The 23,293-nt window shown below is 40.0% G+C and overlaps 1 protein-coding gene across 1 annotated transcript in view; it reads left to right on the top strand.

Moving 5' to 3' along the window:
- Positions 1 to 23,293, top strand: part of COL4A3 (collagen type IV alpha 3) — a gene marked incomplete at its 5' end in the record, with an annotated part of 118,577 nt that overhangs the window by 83,537 nt on the left and 11,747 nt on the right. The window contains 20 exons of the mRNA XM_015563697.1: positions 825 to 917; positions 1,521 to 1,622; positions 3,723 to 3,820; positions 4,892 to 5,042; positions 5,376 to 5,489; positions 5,969 to 6,136; positions 7,263 to 7,352; positions 7,634 to 7,768; positions 9,296 to 9,394; positions 10,334 to 10,423; positions 10,755 to 10,894; positions 13,111 to 13,237; positions 14,546 to 14,626; positions 15,008 to 15,106; positions 15,371 to 15,418; positions 17,930 to 18,115; positions 18,618 to 18,748; positions 21,142 to 21,214; positions 22,873 to 22,944; positions 23,032 to 23,157. Coding sequence (XP_015419183.1) covers positions 825 to 917; positions 1,521 to 1,622; positions 3,723 to 3,820; positions 4,892 to 5,042; positions 5,376 to 5,489; positions 5,969 to 6,136; positions 7,263 to 7,352; positions 7,634 to 7,768; positions 9,296 to 9,394; positions 10,334 to 10,423; positions 10,755 to 10,894; positions 13,111 to 13,237; positions 14,546 to 14,626; positions 15,008 to 15,106; positions 15,371 to 15,418; positions 17,930 to 18,115; positions 18,618 to 18,748; positions 21,142 to 21,214; positions 22,873 to 22,944; positions 23,032 to 23,157 — 2,223 coding nt within the window. The remainder of the gene's footprint in view (positions 1 to 824; positions 918 to 1,520; positions 1,623 to 3,722; positions 3,821 to 4,891; positions 5,043 to 5,375; positions 5,490 to 5,968; positions 6,137 to 7,262; positions 7,353 to 7,633; positions 7,769 to 9,295; positions 9,395 to 10,333; positions 10,424 to 10,754; positions 10,895 to 13,110; positions 13,238 to 14,545; positions 14,627 to 15,007; positions 15,107 to 15,370; positions 15,419 to 17,929; positions 18,116 to 18,617; positions 18,749 to 21,141; positions 21,215 to 22,872; positions 22,945 to 23,031; positions 23,158 to 23,293) is intronic.

The following is a 23,293-nucleotide window of genomic DNA, read 5'->3' on the forward strand; positions in this document are numbered from 1 at the left end:
CCCCCTTCCTCTCTGTAAAAAAGTAATAAAATATTAAAAAAAAAAACATCTGAACCACAAAACTGAAACTATTTTCTGTCTGGCCCTTGACTGAAAATGTTTCTCAGTCCTCTTGTAATCCACCTTCAAACCCTCTTCTATTCTTTCTAACTGTGAATCTTTAATGAAACATTCCAATGTTCTAAAATACATTATCATCAATTTTCCCATCACACTACTTATTTTTCCTATAAATGTATAAATATATGGACAGTACTAATCACTAACATGTTTTTAATATTGGCCACTTTGGCCAGAACATTATCTCAAACCTTTACTAGCTAGGCAGGTGTTATTTTCATAATGACACCTGAGGAAGTTATTGGAGAGGTTTGGAAATATAGCCAAACTCACAGACCTTACAAAGAGCAAAGCCAAGATTTAAACCCACATCAGCCCCACTTCGTGGTTTGTGCAATATTTCATATGTCCTTCTTATGAAAACTAGTTACCCAATAAATAAGTAACCTACCAGTATTCAACAATATTTAAGCAGCATTCATATTATCAATTCTTTTCAGAATAGGCTCTCTTCCAATAGGCCAGCATGTTGGGCTGTTAATTAAAACAAGGCATAGACAATAATAGATGCTTATAAATATTTATCAATTAAGTTAAAAAGTTCCTATGGGCTAGTCATCGTTAAGCCAATTTTGCAGAGATCATTCTTCATATTTCTTGGAATATGTCTGTAAACCCTTTATTATCCTATCATATATTTTTCCTCGGAACCAAGAAAAAGCTTCAATATGCACACTGATTTTATGATCATAAATCTTCTTAAGGCCCTAGGGGAGAATTCAGTGTTTCAACACCAGTCCCAGGGCTCCCAGGACCACCAGGGCCACCAGGCCATGCTGGCTCCCGCGGTCCACCTGGTAAGTATCCTCTTTGCCAAGTCTGGTGCCTGGCATCAGATAGCACCCAGACTTTCCTGGGAAAACACTGTTCCAGTTTTAAGGAAAAATTATATTCACTGGCTCCCGAAGAGAGCACAGGTCAGTTTGTCAGATGACAAGGCAACAGACAGGGGACTTGCTCTTGTCCTTTGAAGTTACCCAGATTATTCCCATTGGTGCTTCTGATTCCAAAAGGGAGTTGAAACAGTTACTTAAGAGAAATTCATGAGCAGAACAGTCTTCATGGATTTTGGTGGAGGAGCAAGGAATGGGTGCCAGCGATGACTATAGTTCCCACAGCTTCTTCATTAGAAAACTTAACTTCTTTGCCAATATGAATGGAAGGAGACTTACATAATGTAAGAAATTTAGAAAAATTCTTTTAGGAGATAAATTATATTTTCAAAATTATTTGCAGTTCCTAATGATTAGTCCACTGGATAGGAATGGGGAGGAAGTCAGGGTTGTGGTAAATTCTTTTTTAATTTCCAAAAATGTCTGGGATGACACAGAAACTTAGACATTTGGTTATAAGGCAATATAAAGGAAAGTTGCTGATGTGGATGTATATGTGTTGTTAAGGCTTCCCGGGACAAACAGGAAAATGTGAACCAGGTATTCCTGGGCCTGACGGAGATCCAGGAATTCCAGGAATTGGATTCCCTGGGCCTCCTGGACCTAAGGGTAAGTTAAAAAATTTTAAAATGTAAGGTTCATTGTGGATATTTAGAAACTATAAACATGTATAGTGAATAACATAGGAAATATGCATACTATCCTTTAAAATGATGTCTTTTATCAGCCTTAAATGGGGAAAATATCCTACAATGACGATAGACAAAAAGAGAGAGTTCACATTTATTTATGCAGCCTCATCTCAATCATGTTTTTTAAATGCATAAAAATTCACCAGAGTGATTCTTCTTGATAGTGGGATTGTGAGGAATTCTTTCTTTACTTCTGAATAGATGCCTACACTTTTTTTAACTTATACATTTCCTCACTTTATGCATTTCTCTTATAATAAAAAAGAATATTAAATCACACACAGCTGATTCCCCCATTCACTCCAAAATAAACCACAGAAGTTATTTTTCTTTAGGAAAAAAAGGTGCTGTTTCTCATCAAAGGGAAAACTCTCCAAAGAAATGCAGCGGCTCCCCACTGACAAGTGCATACACACACACACACACACACACACACACACACACACACACACACACGTCTTATCTGGGGTGATATATGAGTAACCTCAGTCACTGGGCTGTTGCATACAATTTCAGGTTTTATAATAATTTCATGTTTTTTTCAGTATTATTTAAGGTGTTTGTTGAAATAATAATCCGAGATTATTATGCTAAGTGAAATCAGCCATTCAGAGGAAGACAAATACCATATGATCTCACTATTATGTGGAATCTAATGAACAAAATAAACTTATGAGCAAAATAGAAACAGAGGTGTGGATACATGGAACAGGCTGACAACTGTTGGAGGGAAAGGGGCAGGGCAACTGGATGAAAGAAGATGAAGGGATTAGCCAAAAATCATATATACAAAATACATAGCCAACAGTGCAGTAAGAGCCAGAGAAAAAGGGAATGGGGCTAGGTAGAGGTGGGCAAATTGGGAGACAATGAGGATGGAAAGAGACTTTTGGTGGGTGCACCATGCAGCATGCAGATGTTTATTGAAACCTGTATGGTTTTGTGAACCAATGTCACCCAATAAATTCAATAAAATAACTCAAAAAAAAGAAATAATAATCCTTGTTTGGTGCTTTATCTCTTAAATTACTGTATCATCAGTGTTTACCATGCATCAGTTCTGCCCAAATATGGGAATATTGATCTCAATTTATGAGTATGTACTTGAAATGAAAAACCTAATCAGATTTTTCATGTGGTCCCAAGAATGTCTTTGACTGAAATTCCTTGCCAGTGACCTCTGAAGCAACCCAGCCCGGCCCATGTTTTTGCCTCGTCCTTCTTGGACCCTGCATGAAGAAAATTGCCTCCTGGCTCTATCCCCTCTGGAGTCACCTTCACAAAGGAGACTCCAACTGGGCACCAGGACTAGCCTAAGAGCTCCTGGAAACAGGAGAGTCCAAATTTCCCTTTTAAACCTAATGAAGCCCATAAACTAATTGTTAATTAAAACTTGGTCAAATTAGGGGCATAAAGGAACTCTCTGAAGGCAGCTTTGCTCCACCCAGGGTTTCCTCTTCTGAACCACAGAACAGAAAAAATGATGTGTGTGACTTCTTTCTCAATTCTCTTGCCATAAAGCAAAAGAGACAAGTTAACTCATTACATTCAGTGGCTCCTATAGGGCATTAGGAAGTAATTCTCTTGAGCAACCCATGGTGAGAAAGGTTAGGTAGGTACTGGAAATGCTTTATATCTTGATATGGGTTGTGTGTGTGTGTGTGTGTATAAATATGCATTTGGCTATATATTGAATGTAAAATATGCTTCTTAAAGAAAAAGTCTGTCCAATGGTCAACTGAGATCAGTGGTTTAAAAAAATACTGAATCAAAATTGTAGTGATGTTAAACAACAAAAATGGAGAAGGTAATTTTAAAAATTGGGAACTAATGTAATCTGATTTGGAATTGAATTTTTAAAAACTGCTAATTTAGCCATTGGCTTTTTCATCACTCAAGCTTCCATAAAACATGTATAGCTACTTGCCTCATGACATAAGGTAAAATAAAAGAGATACTGCCCAAAATCTTTTAATAAGACTAATCATGCAACCTTTTTTTTTTTTTTCCCCTGTAGGAGACCGAGGTTCTCCGGGAACTAAAGGATCACCAGGTTGTCCTGGAGAAATGGGAAAGCCAGGGTTACCTGGAAGTCCAGGCCTCCCAGGAGCCAAGGTCTTTGAGAATTAAAATTCAGACTGAAATGGGGAAGAGGAGGAACAATTACAGTTGGCCAGTTAGGATGTTCCTGCCAGTCAGGATGCTCTGTGTAGAAATTATCAATATACTTGTAAATGCTAAAGCAGATGAATTTTTTTAAGTTTTTTTTTTTTAACTATTCCTCCCTTTTAGAAAGGAAAACAGAAAGTGTTAAGACAGGTTTGCCTTTCTATTTCTTCCTTAACCTTCAGAAACATATATATTTAAAATGGGAGAACTTGCCCTAACCGGTTTGGCTCAGTGGATAGAGCGTCGGCCTGCAGACTGAAAGATCCCAGGTTCGATTCCGGTCAAGGGCATGTACCTTGGTTGCGGGCACATCCCCAGTAGGAGATGTGCAGGAGGCAGCTGATCGATGTTTCTCTCTCATCGATGTTTCTAACTCTCTGTCCCTCTTCCTTCCTCTCTGTAAAAAATCAATAAAATATTTTTTAAAAAAAGAAAATGGAAGAACTCTAGAAAGAAATGTGGATAGTTATGAGAAAACTCAAGCACAGAGACATCTAGATTGTTACAGAAAATCCCACAGTATTATGAAAAAGTAGGGGATCTAAAGAATTATTATGCATAAATTTATAGAAAAGTCAGCAACTAGAGTTGATAGAATGGTGGTGACTGTGAAAAAAGGTACTTAGGATCTCCATAATGCAGATGTTATCTTCAAGTAAATAGCCCTAAAGACAAGCCAGTCTCTATGTATAAAAAGCTAAGTCACTGACCATACGTACATCTGACAGGCTGGTACATGTGACGTGCACTGGAAATTTAAAAATATATGTTGACTCACACATGTGTGATACATATAAAGCTCCCACAGGCGCCAATCACACGTGTGTTTTAATTTTATAATACTATATTATATATACTATTTTGACATGTAATTTTTGCTGTAACGTAATTAGCACACGAGTCTTTCTTCTAATTAATTTCTTTTCAATGTGCACGAATCCATGCACCAGGCCACTAGTAGTCAATAAGTATCTAGAAGCATTAAATAATAATACTAACACCATTTCTGTGCCACAGGGAGAACCAGGACTAGCCATGCCTGGAGAACCAGGAACACCAGGTTTTCCAGGAGAAAGAGGCAATTCTGGGGAAAATGGAGCAATTGGACTCCCTGGACTTCCAGGTCTCCCTGGAATTCCAGGAACTGGAGGGCTTGATGGACCACGAGGTACTTTTCTCCACTGTGAGCTTTGCTAAAATGCAACAAATTGAATGTGTAGGTGCTCTAGGGGTCAAGAATTCTCAAACAAAGTTCTAGATGAATAAATAGAATCTGTGGGGCTTAATTATTTCTCCACTCAACATTGTTGCTCTACCTTTGTTCCTTCTTCCCTTCTTTGTTCCTTTTTTCCTTCTTAATGAGTGTTCTCTGTATAAGACATATTAAAGATAATAAATATTGGCCCAGTTTAGGGGGGCGGTTACAGGAGAATACTTGGGATAGCAATTCTAGGACCTTGGATTTTGGCCCCGGAATATATTCTTGGTCTCTCTTTTGCAGGGGAACCAGGGAAGCCTGGACCACCTGGAGAAAAAGGACTCTCAGGGAGATGCACAGAGGGTCCCAGGGGACCCCAAGGACTTCCAGGCTTAAATGGATTGAAAGGGCAACAAGGTAAGAGGAGGGCCTCAAAACCAGTCCTAGATGGGCAAGTGGCCTGGGACTCCTGCTGGGTGCTTTGCTGTTTAACTCTGGAACTGTCCAGCAGCAAGTCCTGACCACTGCTCATGGGAACTGGTATGAAACATAAACCTTGTTGTCATGGATTTGTTACAGCGAGGACTCACGCATGGTGAGTGGCACTGAATGTGTTCTGGAAGTTCAAATGACTAAGGCAAAGTCATTAAGTGCAGTCCCAGGATGTGCCCGCAGAACTAGAAAATAGATCTAAATTTTACATTTTTATTACTACAAGAGTCATTGAAACAGAGAATGCTAAAGACAGAAGAGATCTTAAAAAATTTTGTGTTTTATTTAGCCCCAAATCACAAAGCTAAATATTTACAGCCATAAAATATTTCTTTAGTTGGTGGGGAAAGTACTTGTGTGTCCATTCCTTTATTTCATTCATTCATTCATTCATTCACATATAGGCAGAAAAGGTGAAGCAGGACCAAAGGGAGACCCAGGGATTCCGGGTTTGGATAGGTCAGGACTGCCTGGAGAACCTGGACCACCAGGATTGCCAGGTCATCAAGGCGAGATGGGACCACCTGGTCCAAAAGGATATCCAGGAAACCCAGGAATTTTAGGGCCACCAGGTATTTTCTTCTGCTTTTATTTATTTATTTTTATTTTTCAATTACAGTTGTGATATCATATCATATTAGTTTCAGGTATTCCACTGAAAATAATGGTTATTTTTGCGGTGTAATCCTTTTTTATATCTTACTACTAAAATAGATTTGCTAGTATGTTGTTGAGAATTTTTGCATCTGTATTTACAAGGGAAATGGGCCTGTCTTTTTTCTTTTCTTATAATGTTTCTTCCTAGTTTTGGTGTCAGAGTAATGCCAGTCTTATAGAACAAGATGGGAAGTTAACTCATGCCTCCTCTTACATTTTCTAGAATAGTTTGTGGAAAAGGTATATTTTTTTAAATGTTTGGTAGAATTCATCAGTGAAGTCATCCAGTTCTGGGCTTTTCTTTGTGATAATTTTAAAAATTACTAATTCAATTTATTCATTTGTTATGGGTTTAAACAGATTTTCTATTTCCTCTTGAGTCAGTTTTGGTAATCTGGGCATCTCTAGGAGTTTGTCCATTTTCTGTAGTTTATCTAATTTGCTGGCATATGGTTATTCATAGCATTCCCTTATAGTCCATTTTATTTCATCATTGTGTTGACAGTTAATATGTTTCAGAAGAATATTCCAATATTCTCCTGGCATGTAACCTCACTGACCTTTCCTCTAGAGAAGAGCATAGGTAACAACTTAATCTGCAAGTTATCCTTTCATTCATATGATTGAGCTGTTATCACATGCCAGCACTGCTCTAGGCCCTAGGGACATATCAATGGACAAGTTCCACCTCTGACAGTGAGTGAGACAATAATAAATACATTAGTTATAAGTTCAACTCTAGACAACAGCTATGAAGAAAACAAAATGAGCTGTTGGTCTTGGATGGGGAGGAGGAATAGTCCAAAACATAAACATATTCTATTCTTATCCACAAATGTGATCTGCTACCAATGACTTCCACATACATGATGTAATAAGAGACTGGTTACTGACCCATCTCCTAGACAATTATGGTTATTTTCTTATTTACAGAAACCATTCCTTCAGCTCCCGCTTTCTCCTTCTAAGTATAATTTATTTTGTGGAGAAAGCACTTGCTTTTCTCATTCTGAATATGCTTTGTGTTACTTGTTTCGACAGGCGAAAGAGGAACCATTGGGATGATGGGCTACCCTGGCAACATTGGCCTTCCGGGGCCTCCTGGGACCCCAGGCTCCCCAGGACAGAAGGGTGAGTGATGGAAGTGCTTTCCAGTTATCAGGCACAAGGAACAGCAACATAAGTTATGTTTTATTCTCCGAGGGGAAACTAGTTCTGAGGAAACCATGTATTTGATTTTGCTGTTTCCTGTTTTCCTTTTTCCCATTTGAACGGGATCATTTTTTTCCCTACAAGCACTGCCAAGTGTTTTGGCTTGTTTGTTTTGTTTTATGGTAAGCACTGTTAACTTTTGCATCCTTATGAACTACTTAAAGAATTAAGGAACTGCTGTGGTTACTCCTGTCTTACAGGTAGCTTTGGAATCCCAGGAGCAAAGGGTGAGAGAGGACCCCCAGGAGCCAAGGGGGAGAAAGGAGCTAAAGGACTTCCCGGGCCTTCTCAAATAGCTCACTTAAAGGGGGACAAAGGAGAACCAGGCCTGAAAGGTACAGACTGCCTTACATTTAGAACCAGAACATCAGAGCTGATTCGAAAACTGAGAATTATCCAGGCTAACCCTTCCAGTTGGCAATTGAGAACAGTGAGGGCCAGTGTTTAGTGTCCTGTCCACAGTCCCATAGCCAGTTGGTGGCCCAAGCCTGAACTAGAACTTGGTCTCATGTGCCTTGCACAATAATATGTTGCCTCTTTAATGCATAACTTTATTTCTAAGTCCACTCTGCACTTTGGTCAGCTGTTTTTAAATTTCCCTAGTCAGTTTTTAAACCGTAAGTCTCAAAACCCCTATTTGCCAAGTAAGTTGAAAAATAAACCCTTAGGAGGTTCCACATAAAAACCTTCCCTGCCTGAAATAGAAACCTCCACCCCACATTCCACTATATTCCATCAGCCGTCAGGATTAATTTTTCTCATTTGCATCCCAAAATTGCTTCTCACGCTCAAAATCCTTTGGAGAGGAGTGTTTTATCCATTTTAAGAAAGCCTGCCTTGACCAATTTTAGAAAAAAAGAGAATTTCTGGGTAAAATGAAATATTGCAGGTTAAGCTTTCATAGCAGTGAATAATACAGAAAAATGTACATCTTCAGTTGCAAAACCATATTGTGTTGAGTAATCAGCAATACATTTTGAGAAGTGGGATTGTAGCCAACAAATATTTTTATGCTTATAACATAAGGATGGATAAAGATTTGCTTAACAAATTCTGCACAAGGTGCTGTAGGCCTCTCTAATTTAAATACAACCCATTTTTGAAATCTTAATTTCTCAAAGACTCAAAGGCATCCACTGCAAATGGATGAGGTATTGAGGGTGTAGGTAAGCACAATTGTGGCCCTCTCCTAAAGGAGTCTGCAGGGGAGACGCAGGTGTATGTATGGAAAGCCAGTGAGTAATATTTTTTGATCTGGAAAATAGTGTGATCAAAGCCATGTTCTACAAAAGCAGGACGGCGTTGTGGGAAGTTTATGAGTTCTCCCGCCTGTGGAACTGGGTTCAAGTCCCAACACTACTACTGATGGACAGGGCGCCTCTAGCTTAGTCCGTTGACTTCTTAAGCCAGTTTTCTCATCTCTGCACTCTATCTGGGGAGGCTTGAGGATAGACTGAGATTGCCTGCAGATTAAATAAGATAAATAAAAACAGAATAGTGTCTGCCATATGCTAATTAGTTAATACACCATAGTTATAATAAATGGACTGAGAATGGGATAGTGTAGATACAAACATAGTCCTCTGGCATCACTAAGATAAAGCCAGAAGAAGTTATATTTAGGCCACTAATTCTTATAATGCTTGATAATTGCTGGTTTTGTTTGAGAGCTAACTCATGCCAGCTACTGTGCTAATATTCTCATTTAATCCTGTTTTTAAAAAGAGATAAGTCCACATTGGCCCATTCTCTTAATAAATATCCTATATCCTATTATAACAATATCACATCAATGTTAATCAGGATGTGGATAACTCTGATAAAATTCTAACCTGTATTTTTAATACATTGTTTAACTTTAGGGTTTACAGGACAGCCGGGTGAGAAAGGAAACAGAGGCATTCCCGGGTTACCAGGTTTAAAAGGACTCAAAGGGCCACCTGGACCTCCAGGACCATTAGGTACAGTGGACTTGCTAACAGAAATATCAGGCTTTAAGTTTCCCTAAATCTAAATGTAACAAAAATGTGTTTCTAGACTTTCTGGTATGAATTTGAATCCTGCTCTAACAGTCTTCCAACAGAAATTTGCTTCTAAATTAAACCAAAATGAAGGTGTGTATAGTTAGCCTGTATTAACTAAAAAATATCAATATGCAGAAAGTTCCATTTTTGTACTAAAAATGTTATTTTGAAACTACTAATATGTATTGTAAACTTTAATTTATCACAATATTACATATCATAGAAGAAAACCAGATAATGCTTTAGAGGTTTTCAAATTTGCCTCTTTCTTTTTTAATCAGGTTATTGAGTTTGCAAACTAATTTTTTGAACAATTAAAGTAGCCACCTTAGCCCTAACTGGTTTGGCTCAGTGGATAGAGCATCGGCCTGCGGACTCAAGGGTCCCAGGTTCGATTCCAGTCAAGGGCATGAACCTTTGTTGCGGGCACATCCCCAGTAGGGGTTGTGCAGGAGGCAGCTGATCGATGTTTCTCTCTCATTGATGTTTCTAACTCTCTATCCCTCTCCCCTCCTCTCCATAAAAAATCAATAAAATATTTAAAAAAAAAATAAAGTAGCCACCTTATTCTCTGTGATCCCATCAAAATATATTACATGGCAATAAATGTTCTGTGTAGAAATCTATTACTTCCCTGTGTTGGTCCTAAGATGATCTTGATATTCAAAATCAAAACCTGCTGACAAGAACCTATAAGTTTACATGTCTGGGTCCTCAGTCCCCTCCTTATATGAAGGCAAAAAGGCAGCTAGCAAGTACTTAAACCAACTGGCCTGGCTGCTCTGGATACATAAATTCATGCAGGCAACCAATATTTATTGAGCAGCTTGTGTCCAGGAACTATGCAGGGCACATGACTGTTTATTTGTTCTCAAGGCCCCAGAGGAGATCCTGGAAGCAATGGGAATCCTGGAGAACCTGGCCCCCGTGGAGTGCCAGGAAGCATGGGGAACATGGGGGTGCCAGGTAATGTATAAGATCCTGCTATGAGCCTACAAGCTTATGATGGATCCCAGTTCTAGATTTTTTGTGTTGTTTTGATTTCCCATTTCTTAGAAAGTTGGTGTAATACAACTAGATTTACTTTCTGACAAATGCACTATGTGCAACTAGAACACTAGTGAGAACAAAATAATATTTACATTGTGTAAAAATAATCCATTATGACTACCTGGTATATTGGTGATACCGAAAAGTCAACTTCCTAAAAGAAAGGTGGTTTGTGCAAAGGCTGGAAGTAGAACACTTCGAGATCCCTGTGTTTACCTCTTTTATCTGATTTCTTTCCTAATTTCAGGGTCCAAAGGAGAGAGAGGAACTTTGGGACTCCCAGGTCACCCTGGAAAAACAGGCTTCCCAGGTATTCATGGTTTCCAAGGAGATAAGGGAGAGCCAGGTTATTCAGAACGCACAAGGCCAGGACCACCAGGACCCAAGGTATATCGCCCAGTGAAGTACTTACATTTTGGTGGTGGGGTGAGTCCCTTTAAATACCAACAACTATTGGATTCAATGTGAGCAGAGAACATTTTAAATATTATTATATTTTCAGGTAGGTATTTGGGTTCTCTTTAATCATATCTTCACAACTGAGGATGCCTATTACACAGCTGCCAACTTCTTAATGTATTCCTGTCAGTTTCAACTCTCAAGGAATTTCTCATAATTGTCCCTGCAATTTCAGTGTGCTGCCAGAAGGAGGCAGTGATCAGTGACTCACACAATCTGCCAGGGCAGTGTCTGTTTTCTGTGACACAAAGTAGCCAGTCTCTGCTGTGGATTCACCTCACACAGACTTATAAAAATAAATTTCCACACCTTATAATAAAAAACATTTGACTTATTAAACTGTAATAAAAGATATAAAGCAAAATAACTTTAGAGCATCAGCAAAAAGCAGACAAAATCCTAAGATACATACTTGTATTTTAATTGTTTCAGAACTATACTTTCATTCCATTACACAGAATTGTATCTTGTCTCAATGCTCTCAGTGCTTGTGCTGTTAACTAGAGGTTGAAGCCCTTGCTAGCATGTTGTACCAAGTAACAACCAAACATTTCACCAAGCATTTCCATGGGGCTCAGCTGGGTTTTTTAGGTTCATTTCCTTCCAATCTTTCTGTGTGTACTTACAATAAAAGCCAGAGCTAGATCACTAGAGAATGGTTAATATGAATTCCCATAAGCAGGGGTTTTAACATGGATTTCCATGCATCTATGGAACCCGAAGAAGTCTGCTAATCTCCTGAAACTGAATGTAAAATGAATGCAAATTTTTGTAGGGGCGAGTCTACATTTTTATCAGACTTTCAAAAGTATACGACTCTCAAATATATAAAACTTGTTGCTTAGAGGGCCTTTTCCCTGACAATTTTGAGCCAATAAAATATTACCTTACCTAAAGATTTCCACCAATCATGTTCTCCAGTGGTAATTACTAAAACAACATAAAAGAAAATGTTTAGAAGCCACACAGACCCAAGAAAGCAGCCCTTTATTACTTGGAGCACAAATAAATTTCCTTTGCCCTTGATTTTAGATTAGTCCTCAGAAAACCAGGGAGACACCGTTTCCACTGAGATATTTTCTCAGTGAGGAATTGTCTTATGCTTGATTCACATTCAATTAATTGTTTCACGTAGATTTAGGGTTTTCATAGGTAACCACAGAAGAGATGGTCAGAACTACGCATTGAACAAAAAAAAAATGGGCTCATTTTATCAGACTGGCAAATCATAGTAACAGAGTAGTATATTTTAATCAATTACTATGGAGATTTTGTAAGTAACCACCAAATCCATATGTGTTGGTTTATCATAAAATTGAAGTACAAATGTAATGAAGACTTTGCTTTCTTTTACATATGATTGACATGCACTTACCGGCATGCATAATATCTGTAGAACATATATTCATTTGGTCTAACTATTTCTTTCCTATTCCTGAGTTAATCATCACAAGTTGAAATTATACCTTTGTGTGATTATTTCCTATCTCCCCACTGGTCTCTAAAGCTCCATGAAGCAGGGACTGTATATATCACACATGTGTATATGTTATTATATTCCTGGTGAGAGCCAGCTTTGTAAGTGTGTGACCCATGTAGTCACAGAGGTTGGGTGCTAAGAAGGACAGCAACACTTGGTTCAATGCTTTGATGTCACTGTCTTGAATTGCTTTACCATTTTGTCAAAGGTGAAAGATTTATGCGGTCTGAAGAGAAACCAGAGCATGCTTTACCATTTTGTAAAAGGGAGCTGAATATTCATTTTGGGCTGGGTCCCACAAAACAAGTAGCCCCCTTTTCCAAACACCTGTCACAGTACTGGCACACAGCAGATACTCAGTATGAATTGCTAACTAACTAGCTAAATAATATTCCTATATAGTAAAGCATAGTATGCAAATTGTCCCCTCAACCGGGAGTTCGTCTGGGAGTTTGACCAGGGGGCAGGGCCGGCCCGGCAACTGGGGGAAGGGAGGGAGTACCCAGCCAGCAGCAGCTAGGGACCCTACCAGTGCACGAATTTCATGTACTGGGCCTCTAGTGCTAATAATAATAAATAAATGCAAACAAATATAGTTTATACTTCATTCTGATCACATACCCTGCTTATATGAGAATTTTAAAGGTGTCTGACTGAATTTAAGGGAGAACCAGGATTGCCAGGTGATGTGGGAATGAAAGGAGAAAGAGGGCCACCTGGGCCACCTGGACATTCGGGGCCTGCTGGACCTGACGGCGTCCCTGGACATCCTGGAAGTCCCGGCCACCCAGGTGAGCATGGGCTTTACTCTGAGAGCAGGAGGCGTGGCTCTCACTGCCTAGAATCGTCTCTGTAGACAGAAAGCTATTTAGGTTTTTGTATTATAATTGCTTTTATTCAACTTTGATCTTCAAATTCTAAGATACTAAGGAGTAGAAGATTAATCAAGAGAAGCCTTATTTGCCGATGAGCCAGTTTGGTGGACTGAGATCTAAAAAGCTGCTCCTGTAAACAAAACTTCTGAGGTGCTCAGCCTAAAGACGTGAAATGTTAGTTCATTGTCCAATCTTATGATGGTTGCATCAGTTTTCTAGGTTTCCCATAACAAACAACACAGGTGGAAATTTCTTTTCTCACAACTCTGTAGGCTAGAAGTTTGAGATCAAGGTATCGGCAAGTTTGATTTCTTCTGAAGCCTTTCTCCTTGACTCATAGAGGGCCACCTTCCCCCGTGTCTGTCCTCTGTGTCTGTGTCCAAATAGCCTCTCCTTATCGACACCAGTCATGTTGGGGTAGAGCCCACCCTAGTGACCTCATCTTAATCTAACCGCTTCTTTAAAGACCCTGTCTCCAAGTAGAGTGATATTCTGAAATACTGAGGATTAGGACTCCAACATATAAATTAGGAAGCAACACAATTCAACCCATAACACTGTTGTGGTTTTATTTTTTCTGGAATGTTTTAAGGTCAAACTTTGGCTTTCTTTTTTTTTAAATATATTTTATTGATTTTTTACAGAGAGGAAGGGAGAGGGATAGAGAGTTAGAAACATCGATGAGAGAGAAATATCGACCAGCTGCCTCCTGCACACTCCCCAAAGGAGATGTGCCTGCAACCAAGGTACATGCCCTTGACTGGAATTGAACCCAGGACCCTTCAGTCCGCGGGCCGATGCTCTATCCACTGAGCCAAACCGGTCAGGCAGGGCTTTCTTTTTTATTTGCTTATAATTCGGGTTTCAGTTTTTGTTTTTGCTTTACTAAAAACAACTGCTAAGCTACTGGGTTGCAGCCACAGGTCTTACTTACAGGTACCATTTAAATTATCATTTCAAACACTAAAAGGTTCCATGGATTTGCTGTTAATTCTCAATTAAAGCAATAAGTCAGGTATCGAGTGGCCCACGTGATTGCTGTATGCACACTTTCAAAGTGATTCAACACATTGCTGTGCTTCTCTAGGGAAGTAGCGCCCAAGGAAAAGCCTGAGGTGATGGGTACAACATGAGCAAAGTTGACTGTAAGAACCGACCATTTCAGCCAATGTAACCATTTATCTTTCGGTATTTTTTGTCCTTTCCCTCTCTCTCCATTTATAGGAAAGCCGGGTCCTGATGGTGACATGGGGTCAAAAGGAATGAAAGGCTTCCCTGGATTTCCAGGAACAAAAGGCCCTCCAGGTTCCTTCTCTACTTTGTCTATCACCCTTTCCTGAGGGAAGCGCGTTCCCCCTGAGTTTGAACTCTCTGCTTAGCTGTAGCTTTGAGCCACGACTGCTCTTTAGAAGGTAGCCTCCAGTTACTCGGTCCTCAAGCAGAAATGCAGAAGAGTGAGGCTAGCTATTTATACCTAATTCAAAGGTCTGCCAACCTAGACATTCCAAAGTGATAATCCTCATGGTTGTATTAGTCTATTCATAGCTTTCATTGTGAAGTTAGCTGCACAGAACTACAGTTCTGCAAAATAAACACTTTTACCAGAATTACACACATCTGGCACATTAGACCATTGATAGGAAGGAAGTTCTCTCTTTGAATGACTTCTTTTTTTTTTTTTTTCAGGCCCTCCAGGATTCCCAGGAAACCCTGGACCAATGGGTATGAGAGGAGACCAAGGATGCGATGGGATTCCTGGTCCACCAGGAGAAAAGGGAGAAACAGGTACAACTTGCTCATTATCTTGGATCTACTAGTTTTATTTTGCATGAAGTAATTAGTGACACTAATTATTAATTACTAATTAGTAACCCTTCACTACACTAGAGATTCTTTTCTGACAGAACAATCTTTAACATGTTCTGGGTGTGTGACCATTTAAACTTCCTTTTATTGCCAAGGTTAAATTGACCCAGTAGAATGAATCATATCTACATAATGAAATCAACCACATAGAAAATATTAATATGCCAAAATTACCTCTTTCAGGTTTGCTGGGGGCACTTCCAGGCCCAAAAGGGAAACCTGGTGTTCAAGGTGAGCAGTTCTTCCTTCTTGGCCCTGTGACTCACAGGTTCAAGGACAGAATCTAATGCAATATGCTTGATCTATAAAATAAAAACATATGGAATTAAAGGAGTCCCAGTGGTAAAAAGGAGGTTTCTATTCTTCGTATTCAAGTAAAAATGCTTCATTATTACCATTACCACAAAGTGAATGAATTAGAAACTGTGATCCAATTTCAGGATTTCCTGCTATGAACGTCTTTAAAAATAAAAAGACTTCTTATCTATTTGCTTTGTTGTTGACAGCATGTTTTAAAGGCATCATTTCCTAAAAGGAAAAGGTGAAATTGGTGGCTTCTCAATGAGCATCCCTCCCTGCTCTTCTTAGATGCAGGAATAACGCCAACCCTTTCCCACCTTATCATCTTCACAGCTCTGATTCCAAACCCCAGAGCCAGCTTGTGGGTGGTGCTACTCTTGATAAATTCTGTTAACATCTCAGACCTGGCAATTTACTGAGCATATCATTCAAAGCACACACAAGTTTTTCAATGGACAACTGTAATTCTGAATTTCTCATGCCAGTGTTTCATAAAATAAGCAGCTTAAGTTTTCCCATTTTGTAGAGAAACCTGCCAGAAGAAACATTAGCTTACTTGTATCTTTTATTGACCCTTCTCAGCCATGGGTCCTGTGGATTTGAGAATTTTATTAGCAAAGACACCTAAACCGTGGTTATTAATACTCACAAGAACAAGCAAGAAGTAGTCTGATGCTACTGAGAAACTCAGAGGGGCAGGAACTTCCTCTTGACCTACCAGCTCAACTGAGAACATAGACAAAAGCTGCCCCTTCCTGTTTGTTTCTGGATGATGTGATCATCTTTGCGGATGAGTTCAATATCCCCACGTTCTCTCACACACTTCCCTCCCCCATGAGCAAATAGCTTTCCCAGTCTAGGTCACAGACAAGTTTTAGGATTATGTCCAAAAGGAGAGTTTCTGTTCATTTTCCTGGGCTAATTTCCCAATTTAACCATTTGGAATGAGGAATCTTTAGCATTTATTTGGAAATAAAATTTGATATAAAATGACCACATCTTAAGCTTTAAAAAAGAGTCAAAAATAACAAATAGCCTAATTGTGTAAGTAAATGATTATGTACCTCATTTCCTCTAGGATAACTAAATATGGAGAAGAGTTCATTGAGACGTGGAAGGTCTGAATCCTTTTCATTAGTTTATTCTCCCAAATCCTAAAAAGAAACCATATCATAAAACAAGGAAGAATTTGAATGGACTTGGAATATATAACCCAAGACAGCAACTTGGTGCCTCAGACCTTTGCCAGACCATTGTACAAATACAGTATTTCACAGCTTAGAGTGAGCTGAAATCATCTAAACATCCAAAAGCTAAAGAACATGATAGACAAAAGGCTAGATAGTCAATATTCATCCATTTTGTTTCCATCCTCACTTTAAGTCTTCCCTGCATAATAGCTTCCCAAAGTCTTCCTGTGCCAGCAGCCTCATCCCCACTTTGTCTTCCTGCCATCATATCTGTCTCCAATTTTTATGCCACTTACTGTTTCTATAATAATACCAAGATGGGAGAGAGGGGAGAGTTTATTTTAAACTTATACAGCAGTTTTCCATTCGTGAATGTCAATGTACAAGTTCTTGAAGGTTATTAAAAAATATTATTATTTAGTAGTGACCTTTGGGGGCCTTCCTTGGTAAATCCAAAGCTCCTGCCACACCCATCCCTTGCAGAGTATGGGGGAGGAGTAACCAGAGGACAGAGCGGGATTACAGCTTTGTTGTTCCTTTGCCTGGACTGAGCTGCATGCCACCTCCAATGCACACATCATTGCCATGAAGTTTTAGCTTTGTGAGCTGTACTGAGTTTTCAGTGATTAAATAATGTCATTTTAATGAAAGTTCACCAGATAATAACAATCATGGCTTACATTTACAGAACACTTTATAGACCTTACACCATGCTTTTCCATCTCACTTTTCCATTTATTACCTCACTGGGTCCTTGAAGACGTGAGCTAGGTCATATCCTACCTTCACTTTAAAAATAAGAATATGGCCCTAACCTGTTTGGCTCAGTGGATAGAGCATCGGCCTGCGGACTGAAAGGTCCCAGGTTCAATTCCGGCCAAGGGCATGTACCTTGGTTGCGGGCACATCCCCAGTAGGAGGTGTGCAGGAGGCAGCTGATTGATGTTTCTCTCTCGGCGACATTTCTAACTCTCTATCCCTCTCCTTTCCTCTCTGAAAAATCAACAAAATATATTTTTTTAAAAAAAGAATATGACAAAGTAAAGTGCCTTTGCCAAGATCAAATGGCTAATCAAAGGCAGAACTGACTCGAGACCTGCATTTCTTCTACCAGCTTATTTAATACATACATACATACATATATATATATATATATATATAGTGAATCTTGACACATTATTAGAGATAACCACAAACAATAACTCCCAGTATAGGGGCATTACGGAAACTTATAAAGCCTTTCCCTTTGCAGGAGCGAAAGGAGACAGAGGAGCCCCAGGCTTGCCCGGCCTTCCCGGCAGGAAAGGGACAGTGGGAGACGTTGGGCCTCAAGGACCCCCGGGCGTGCCAGGATTCCCAGGGCCACCAGGTTTCCCTGGTGCAATCATCCCTGGCCAAAAGGGAAACCGAGGTCCACCAGGCCCAAGAGGAAATCCAGGTAGAGGGTCTACTTTTAAAGAAGATAAAAGAATGAAAATAATGTTTAACATCAGAAGCTTTCAACTCCCCCTCGTGTGACCTTATTGCTTCTTTTCCCTCCGGTCTTCTCCACCTTCCCATACCCACCGGTTTTCACGCAGAGTGCCCGAAAGCTGTTGGTATTGTTGAGGCAGATGGTCTGTAAAATTGGTAAATGCCAAATTAGCCTAAAAGACAGAGATGCATCCATTCCCAGTGACTCCTGCTCTGGGTTAGGTACGGAGCTGGAGAAGATCCTGCTCTCCCAGACCTGCATCAGGGAGAAACCGTTCTTGCCTTGTGCCAGGTGCTGCACTGGCGTTATCTCATTCTGTCTTGACCACAATCCCATCACCCTCCCAAAGGAGAAACTGTTCAGGGTAATGGTCAGGAACAGGGTTTGCACTCTCTTCCAAAGAATCGCCGACAGAACCTGCCGAGCTCCCCGGCCTGCAGTACTAACAGGCTCTTTCTGAATTCAGGTGAGCCTGGTCCCCCTGGACCCCCGGGGAGTCACATCAAAGGCATAAAGGGAGACAAGGGACTTATGGGCGAGCCAGGCCCAAGAGGCCCACCTGGAACCATAGGAGACACAGGGCCACCGGGTCCTCCCGTAAGTGTGGAAAACCATTTTGACTTCTTGTATTCTTCCAAACCAAGTGCCAGGATCAGAGGCAGAGGCAACAAAATGTTCCCATCTGTCATGCTTCTGTGCAGTGCACCCAGGAGAAGCCAGAGTCCAGGAGTTCAGAGAACCAGAGTCGTAAGCATTAGATTTGGCTTCTAAGAGGCCCCTAAAGTGTGGTCCATGTGGGACCCTTCTCTATGTCACTCCCGACCTTTTCTTGTTTCGATTCTGAACAATTCCAGTTATGGAAGCTTCAAAAAACACCTAGGGGTTTGGGATTGCTCTAGAAGACAACATGATTTGTCTCTGTTAATATGCTTTCAAAGTTATGTGTGCTACCCCTAAATGTATATTGTCTTCCCATGACATACACTGCAGTGTTCGTAAATACCTGCCATTTCCTTCCAAATACAGGGGTGGGCAAAAGTAGGTTAATAATAATAATAAATACATTAATTAATAAATAAATAATACAAGAATAAACTTTCACATACTCACAACTGTAAACCTACTTTTGCCCACTCCTATATTTTCTCCCCCTCCAATAAATACCTGTTTGTGTTGCTTTTTTTTTTTCTAATTCAGTTTAACTTTTCATCATCCCTGCCTCTATTGATATATCCTAGTTTGTCAATATCTCCCTTAAAAATGCAGGCCCTGGACAAAGAATATCCAGGAGTGAGAACTCGGTCGTCAGTGGGGTGCCTGGAGGAGGGAAGAGTCTCACTACCCTGACATCCCCACTTTGTAACACAACCTAAAATCCACTCGGGCTGCTTGGCTGCCACGTCCCCAACTTGTCAACGCACATTGAGCTTACAGTCAATGAAAGCCCATGTGCCTTTCCCCCGTGAACTGCTACTAAGTTTTCTCCATTAGTTCTTGTTCTGCATGTTTAGTTGAGACTTAAATGTGGGACTTTCACATTTACCTTTCTTAGATGTCATTTTGTTCATTTAGGCTCATCTCCCAGCCTATTACTATCTCTCAACTCAGCCTCTCACGCAGCACCTCAACCTTCTTCCTAGCTTTCTGATTCCTCTGTTTACATCAAATTCTTGGAGACTGATGAGGAATCAGAGTTCTGTCATAGATGTTCTGGGTCAGGAATCGTGCTGCTCTCTTAAGATCTCTTGGTATTTGGTTTCCAAAATCTACCCTTTTAAAACCTTTTTTTTATTTGAAAAGTGAGATATTTGCCCTTCTTCAGTCTGAGTTCTTCATGATTCTTTGAAAGTGGCAAACACTGACCCTATGATCACATCAAAAGTTCTCCCCAGGACACTGGGATGTGGACAGTCTGGTTTGGAAATGTGATCTTAAACCTTCTGGGCTTCCACGATCTAGGCTTCCACACTGGTGCTCGAAAGGTAATTCTTCTTGATGGATGTCTAAACTGGCAGGCTGCCTTTGCCAGCTTTCTCCTTGCCTGGAAGAGCTCACTCCCCACCCAAGCCTGGGCCTGGCACCGGGCCCTCCTCCCTGGTTATCTCTGCCAGACCTCAGAAGCCTGGAAGTCCTGGATCAGATGATTCTGTTTGCTCTCCCTCCTTTTTTTAACCTCACACGGCCTTATCCAAGCAATAGGACTGCTTCTTCGTTTGGTCTTCTTGCTCCAATGACAGTTGGCTCAAAGGGCAGTCTTGTTGTTGTTGGCATTTTTCATGTCCAGTTTTCAAGTAATCACATTCTGTCTCAATTCACATGGACACTGTACATTTAACATACATTCCAATATATGGCTCTTTTCGGAAGCCCTGCTCCCCCTCTCCTCCTATGTCTTTGCTTGGGCATCTCATGGCTACAAGAGCAATTCGTGTAAAGCCTCATTTGGAGGGATCATCTCCTCCCAGGCAGACCATTGCATCCTTGTCCAAAGTGCATGTCAGAACTGCCCTAACCACGCCTTCATGCTCCCATCTTTGGACACTATTTCTACCACTCTGACCAATTTATAATTCTGCTGGCTTAGTTAGAATGACGATGGGTGCTACAGTTCAACAGCTTGTTTTCACAAGAATTACAAATACAAATTATAATTCTTATTCTAGCAGTCTGGTGCCTGCTCTTCCTATCCAATTGGATCCAATAGTCACACCGCATTTATGAGTATCAGAGGTTATGTTTGTCTTGGGCTTAAGGTTACCTTTTATTTCTTTTTTTAAGTTATTATTATTGAAAACAATAGTCTTAAGGAGATATGTAGGTGGCAGAGGAATTATAGGAGGTGAAACAGTGATTGCAAAGTTAAAATGATGTCTCTTAACCTCAGCTCATTCTTACCGATCATATTTTATCCTATTTATATCCTATTTTCTTTGAATGTTGTGATTTTTAAAATTTGTCTGTGGTTCTGCTCTTTTTTATTTGAAATATAGGGAGCCCCCGGTACTCCAGGTCTGCCAGGGCCCAGAGGTGACCCTGGGTTCCAAGGATTTCCAGGCATGAAAGGTACTGTTTTGTGAACTGCTCTTTGGATGCAAATACAATGACTGAGATTCACAGTGTAAGTCACACACATGTTTACTGAACTCCCACAGTCATCCCAGACAGTTAGGATTTAATAAAAAAGACCTCAGTGTTAGTGAAGAAGAGGACTTAAAAAACAAAACCATACCTTAAAGGTGGAAACTATAGGAAAACTAAACAGAAACAGTTTAAAGTGGTTACCTTTGAATGTACTGATGTGTGAGGGTTGGGGGCTGGGGACCTACATTAATAGCAACAGCATTGCTTGGGTTATTTCTTTTACCTTGTGCATGTATTACAAGTTTAAAAGCTGAAAATCTAAAAGAATATTCATTAAACGGTTTATTAGTTGGGGAGGGTAAGTACCGGGTACATTTTTATATGTAGGTTTTAGCATTTTTTATGGGGCACATATATTATGTTTTTAATCAGAAAAAAAACCTATACTTTGGGGATTTTTAAGTTTAAGATGTTCATCCCCAGAAATATAAGCTTCAGGTTTTAGAAATTCTCTAATCTTCCATAAGGGTGCTGTCACCTTAAATAAGTTTTTGACTATGGGATTTGTTGTCTTCGCTGGCTAAATCTCATTATTATTTTGTGTATGGCAGGGAATCTATTATAGACTGTAAGATGCTAAATAATAAGTGTAGCCAAAGTGAATACAGCCACATTATCATAAAGGAAGACTTTTTCCAGGACTAAGAAGTTCAAAGAGAGCCTTGTTCATGTTTTCAATCACTGATTCCACAAGGAGCACATTAGCTAAGAATAAGTCAAAGCAATTGATTCTGATGAGTCTCATTAGACATTGGGTGGGTGACTACTGGCAGGCAGCCTGGAAACATGTGTGCCACCTGTCACTTCCCCAGTCTCACAACAGGAATATCTAAGGATTGAAAAATTACATAAAGGCCTCACTAAAGAAACATTCTGGGGAGATAGTTAGAGGGGAGATTCATAAAATCCAGTTCTCTTATCAAATATAGGGTATCCCAATAAATGTATACACACACTTTGAATAATTATAAAGGCAGTGTTTATTAAAATACATCTCATTTTCAAAACTGAGCTATCAGCTGTTAAAGTGTGTATGGTCCATGAAACATTTAATCACCCTCATATTTCAGAATAAGACCATCTATCATCTGGCATTACTGAGTTTACACTTTTTTAATTTAGAAATAGGATTCGATGTCACTTTGTATTTTACCTTAAATATTACATTGAATTGCTTTCTGAACTTAGTGAACTCTTAGAAACTTCCCCCCTTCAATGCTAAAATACAAAACCTTAATGCTTACTACAAGAATATACTTTTCAATAGATATTAAACAGTGGGTCCAAATGAAATGCCAAAACCCATGTGAATATCACTGTTGCAGGCTGTCACAGAGTTATAACTTCCAGTCACAATTTCCGGTATCTAGCTAGGAAACCCACTGTTCTAAGAGGAATCACACATGCATATGAACCTAACCAATGGACACAGACAACAGGGGGGTGAGGGCATGAGTGGGGGGCAATGGGGAGATAAGGACACATATGTAATACCTTAATCAATAAAAAAAATAATTTTAAAAAATTAAATTAAAAAGAAGAGGAATCACATTTCCCCCTCCCCCTCCCTTTGTTTTAAGGAGAGAAGGGTAATCCAGGATTTCCAGGAGAAATTGGACCTCCAGGGCCACCTGGGCCAAAAGGGCCACAAGGTAAATATTATTGCCTTAGTATTGCTCTCCATGAAGAAAGGGTAGCTCATCAATAAAGCCATCATCTCCTTATGTTCATGTCAATAGGTGCACGTGGAGACCCTGGCACAGTTAAGATCATCTCCCTTCCAGGAAGTCCAGGGCCACCGGGCCAAGCTGGAGGACCAGGGATGCCAGGAGAACCTGGGCCACCAGGGTCACCGGGAATCCCAGGTGTGGGACTGGAAGCATTGACTTGGAACGCTAGGAAGTAGTTGAACTAGCAAACGGTGCTTCACAGGAAATGTTACACACTGTAGGGATTTTTATAATCGGTTTCAAATTTGAGCTCATGTCAGTCTTGACCAGC

This window comes from Myotis davidii, unplaced genomic scaffold (genome assembly GCF_000327345.1).
Source record: "Myotis davidii unplaced genomic scaffold, ASM32734v1 scaffold575, whole genome shotgun sequence".
Taxonomy (NCBI): Eukaryota; Metazoa; Chordata; class Mammalia; order Chiroptera; family Vespertilionidae; genus Myotis; species Myotis davidii.